This window comes from Teleopsis dalmanni, unplaced genomic scaffold (genome assembly GCF_002237135.1).
Source record: "Teleopsis dalmanni isolate 2A unplaced genomic scaffold, ASM223713v2 unscaffolded_contig_3312, whole genome shotgun sequence".
NCBI lineage: Eukaryota > Metazoa > Arthropoda > Insecta > Diptera > Diopsidae > Teleopsis > Teleopsis dalmanni.
Window position 1 is genome coordinate 1 of NW_024034694.1, and position 5,208 is coordinate 5,208.

The window sequence follows — 5,208 nt, forward strand, 5'->3', positions numbered from 1 at the left end:
ATTGATATTTGCCATAAATACGATCGTAAGGTTCGTCGGACTGAACCAAAGTCCCAGGATGTATACCTACGTCTGCTTGTTAAGGTAAGAATAATAAAATCATCTAATACTTTGGAGCAATAATTTGGGTATATGCTTATCACTGTTCTAAGCATAGATCCAAATGCTCGTAAATTGTTTACAATGAAATGAAATGTTTTTTTTTCTTCTTTGTTTTAGTTGTACCGTTTCTTGCAACGCCGCACTAACAAGAAATTCAATCGCATCATTCTAAAGCGTTTGTTTATGAGCAGAATTAACAGGCCACCAATGTCTTTACAACGTGTCACTCGCTTCGTCAAGAAGGCCAAACAACCTGAATCAACCGTAGTTGTTGTTGGTACTATCACTGACGATGCTCGTCTTCTTGTTGTACCAAAGATGACAGTATGTGCTTTACATGTTACACAGAAAGCACGTGAACGTATCTTAAAAGCCGGAGGTGAAGTATTGACTTTCGATCAATTGGCTTTGAAAGCACCCACAGGCAAGAATACTTTGTTGTTGCAAGGAAAACGTACGGCACGCACTGCACATAAACATTTCGGTAAAGCACCTGGTGTGCCACATTCACACACTCGCCCATACGTACGATCAAAGGGACGTAAATTTGAACGTGCCCGTGGACGTCGTTCAAGCTGTGGTTACAAGAAGTAAACTTATTTATAGAAGATTGGCGATCATTATTTAAACGCATTGAAAAAAAATTTTTAAGTGCAAGACAACAAACATCTTGAATAAAATGAAAGCTTTTTTTTAGTTCCAAAAAGTGTTGTAGTTAATTATTAAATAATTTAATTTTCATATTTCTGAAAATAATGGAATTTTAAACCAAGAAATAAGTGCTTTTTTAATATTAAAAATTAAATGAAAATTCGGTTCTAACCGAAATGGAAATTAATTCTGAACACAACAATACAGAGGATCGTTCGGGTGTTTAGATGTGAATTGTGAAGGTTTTATGTGTAGTAGAATGTATAATAACACCTTATCTAAACATATAAGAGCTTTAAGAGACTTTTTGTGGACTAGTGAACTGAATGGACATTAGCGTCACCTGAAGGTGTCAAAAAAGCTAAAAATGCGGTTCATGAAAATCCTGCAAAAAAAAAGGTTGTGAAACCATTGTTGTTGAAGTATAATAAACTTATTTAATTTCAAGACAAAGGAAGATTGCTTTAAAGGATGAGAAGTTTTATAAAAGAAAATTTAATTTTAAAAAATGATTAATTAGGAGATATAGTCCATTGGAGATATACAGTGTTGTGCATAACAAAAGCAACCAAAATTTGCCCATCAAATAAATAAGTTTTTTGTCTACTTTTTACTTTTCATTCAAAAACTTAAATACACAGTTTTATTTGTTATTGTATTAGCTATTATAAAAAAACAACAAAATCTACAATTCTAAATAACGGGTTAAATAATTCACAAAAATAATGAGATATTGCGAAATGCGGCTGTGCAGAACAATAGCAACTTTATTTATTATATTAAATTTATGTATTATTTTTCTAAATTTTGTATAAAGTCCTTTGCTTTTTATTACTTGGGCACTTCTACGGGTCATAGGTGATATTAAATTGTTAATAAAATTATTTGGAATTTTACACCATTCATCTTTCATGACCTCAAACATTTGGAAACTTTTCGACCCCCAAAGCGACGTTTGAGAATACCAAAATGTTCTCAATTGAATTAAAATCAGGTGTTTGGGCTGGCTAATCTAAAATTGGAATTCCATTTTTCAAAATCCATTCTCTTATCAGCTTTATGGTGTGTTTTGGGTCGTTATCGTACTGATGTACCCGTCGGAGTGACATTTCTCATCCGCCATGGGGTACCATATGGCTTTCTAAAATTTTTTTGTACACATGTTGGGCTATTATTTGATGAATTTCATAAAAAGATCTTAGTCTAAATCCTGAAAAGAACACTCAAATTATTAGTGACCCACGCCCATGCTTCACAGTCGCTTGGCAGTTACGCGAATACAAACGTTTTTCTTTTTCGCGACGTACTGTGCACATCCCATCAGAATTAAAGATGTTAAATTTTGATTTATTGCTGAAAAAAATTATTTTCCATTTAGTAAGAGTCTAATTTAAGTGATTCCACGCGAAATTTGATCTAAATGAAGTATATTAATATTAATTAAAAAGCAAAACAAAAATCTACCTCTTTTGCTAATGCTTTTTAGTCAACATTGGTTTTTTGACTGGTCTGTAACTTTTGAAACCGGCTTCAAGAGTAAGCCTGCGTACAGTACTAGAGTCAACGCCTTGTTTAAGCTCGGCTGCGACCTTTTTCAACGACACGAATGGTTGTTTTTTTTGTAATTCTTATGATGTTTCGATCAATTCTACAAGTAATCTTAAGAGAGGCTTCACCCAAATAAACAGTTTTAACGGTATTTTGTCAAATTATATTTTTTTATAAGCTGCGAAACAATAAACTAATTAATTTTAAATATTTTGGCTATTTCATTTGAGCACTGCCATTTAAATATTTTTCAATTCTTGCTTCTTTAAACTTCAAAGTATACGTGTCACGAGCCATGATAAAAACGTACTTCCATTACCTGATTTAATATTGAACTATTCTGTGTTTATGTTCTAATTTGCTTAAAAACATTAATCACAGCATAAAAATGCAAAAAATCAAAAAAATATCTTGCTAGAATGCACTTTGGTCATAGATCTATCATTGATCTTGTCTCAGTTGCTATTGTTTTGCACAGCCGCATTTCGCAATATTTTATTATTTGTGTGAATTAATTAACCCGTTATGAAGAATTGTAGATTTTGTTGTTTTTTTATAATAGCTAATACAATAACAAATAAAACTGTGTATTTAGATTTTTGAATGAAAAGTAAAAAGTAGACAAAAAACTTATTTATTTGATGGGCAAATTTTGGTTGCTTTTGTTATGCACAACACTGTATATTCAGAGCTTGCTTACGTACACAAAAATAAAGGGAACGTGCAAATATTAACCATAAGCCTGTACAAAAATGATTAAATTCGGGATAGATCTCTCTACGATATTTAAGACATAATTTGTGCATATTAGTTTCATAATAACACGACCTGAAATTGTAGTTTGGCAGAAGTACATTTAGCCCCACATATGTACTAACATATGTACTTTACCCATTTTGAGTTATAATTATGTTCCTGTCACATTTTAAAATTAACATCACAGCAATTCTCTATTTAGCATGTTAGCAAGCTCAAGTATTTCGGTTCTGTAACTTGGAGAAGTTCCTTCTGTGCAATCATGTCGAACTTAAAAACGCCCTTCACATGTATAAGTTCAACTGCGAGACAATTATGTATGCTTCTCACATATACCTATCCCAAATGGTTTCCAATCAGTCCTATGCAAAGTGAAAAGTATTATCTTGCCGATCTTAACAAACTTTACTTTTACACTCGATTGGTTAATAAAATGGAGGTGAAGATCTCTATCTAAGTCTAACTAAAATCTTTTATTATTCAAGACAATTACTTTAATAAAAAAAAAATGGATTAATGATTTATATATATATTATTAAATCTGCAAATCCATTTAATTTTCTTCGTTATAATAAAACACCCAAAATCATCAAACAAATATTCGTTAAGCACATAAAATTTTTAAAAATATTTTTCTATAACTGTTGATATTAACCTTTTTTATTGTACTTTATAATACAGTTATTTATGAATAAAGTATTAGTGTTGCTGTAAAGCTAGACTTACTTTGTATAGTGACAAAGAAGCTTTATTAAATTTTTAGAAGGGTTTTCGAATAACAAAGAAAGAAATAAAGGACAAACACAAAAATTTATTTTTAACTTTATTGAAATTTGGCTGACCATACAACGCTGTTTCGAGTATTGCCAAGTACTCTTCATCAGTGGTCTTTGGGAATAATCGAATTTTTTATTTAATTAGTTTATAGTCCGTATATAATTTGTTTGGACTGCAAGTGCCAGGCTTAGAACTCGTGCCTGTCAAATTAGAAGCGATGACTAATCGTGTTTATCCACAAGAAGCCAAGGCTGCACAAACTTTCAATGCTCAAGTTCCAGGTTTTATTGTCACTTACTTTTATTTAATTAGTGACAACAACCAAAGCACTTACCATGCTTTAAATTAGAACGAGCTTATAAACTACAGCTTTATTTTTGGAAACACAAGTTCAACGAATTGAAAGTTTAACTTTTTGGGTTTTGTTTATTCTTTATTTCTTTTCAAAGCTACTCTTTTTGTAGAGACATTTTATAATGCATATTTTTTACTTACTATATGTAAAGCGACCATTCTGGTGCTTTTTACAAAGAAGCTATGCTATATCTAATTTGACAGGCACGAGTTCTAAGCCTGGCACTTGCAGTCCAAACAAATTATATACGGACTATAAACTAATTAAATAAAATTCGATTATTCCCAAAGACCACTGATGAAGAGTACTTGGCAATACTCGAAACAGCGTTGTATGGTCAGCCAAACTTCAATAAAATTAAAAATAAATTTTTGTGTTTGTCCTTTATTTCTTTCTTTGTTATTCGAAAACCCTCTAAATTTTAATAAAGCTTCTTTGTCCCCATACAAAGAAAGCGTAGCTTTATAGTAACACTAATACTTTATTCAAATATTAGACTTGTGAAAAGTAAAGAACAATATGTTAAAATATAATATTGTTCAACTTTTCCTAACCGCGAAAGCGGATTTGTAGAATAACATAGCATAGCTTCTTTGTAAAAAGCACCAAAATGGTCGCTTTACATATAGTAAGTAAAACAATATGCATTACAAAATGTCTCTACAAAAAGAGTAGCTTTGAAAAGAAATAAAGAAATAGGCAAAACCCAAAAGTTAAACTTTCAATTCGCTGAACTTGTGTTTCTAAAAATAAAGCTGAAGTTTATAAGCTCGTTCTTATTTAAAAAGCACGGCAAGTGCGTTGGTTGTTGTCACTAATTAAATAAAAATAAGTGACAATAAAACCTGGAACTTGAGCATTGAAAGTTTGTGCAGCCTTGGCTTCTTGTGGATAAACACGATTAGTCATCGCTTCTAATTTGACAGGCACGAGTTCTAAGCCTGGCACTTGCAGTCCAAACAAATTGTATACGGACTATAAACTAATTAAATAATATTCGATTATTCCCAAAGACCACT

At 31.4% G+C, this 5,208-nt stretch overlaps 1 protein-coding gene across 1 annotated transcript; it reads left to right on the forward strand.

Annotated features, from left to right (window-relative positions):
- Positions 1-6: 6 nt before the first annotated feature.
- Positions 7-810, forward strand: LOC119665048 (60S ribosomal protein L18; the record flags this gene model as incomplete). Its single annotated transcript, XM_038074371.1, has 2 exons — positions 7-84; positions 220-810. Coding segments are annotated over 2 exons (555 nt in total), but the record flags the coding sequence as incomplete, so codon positions are not given.
- Between the last annotated feature and the right edge of the window lie 4,398 nt (positions 811-5,208).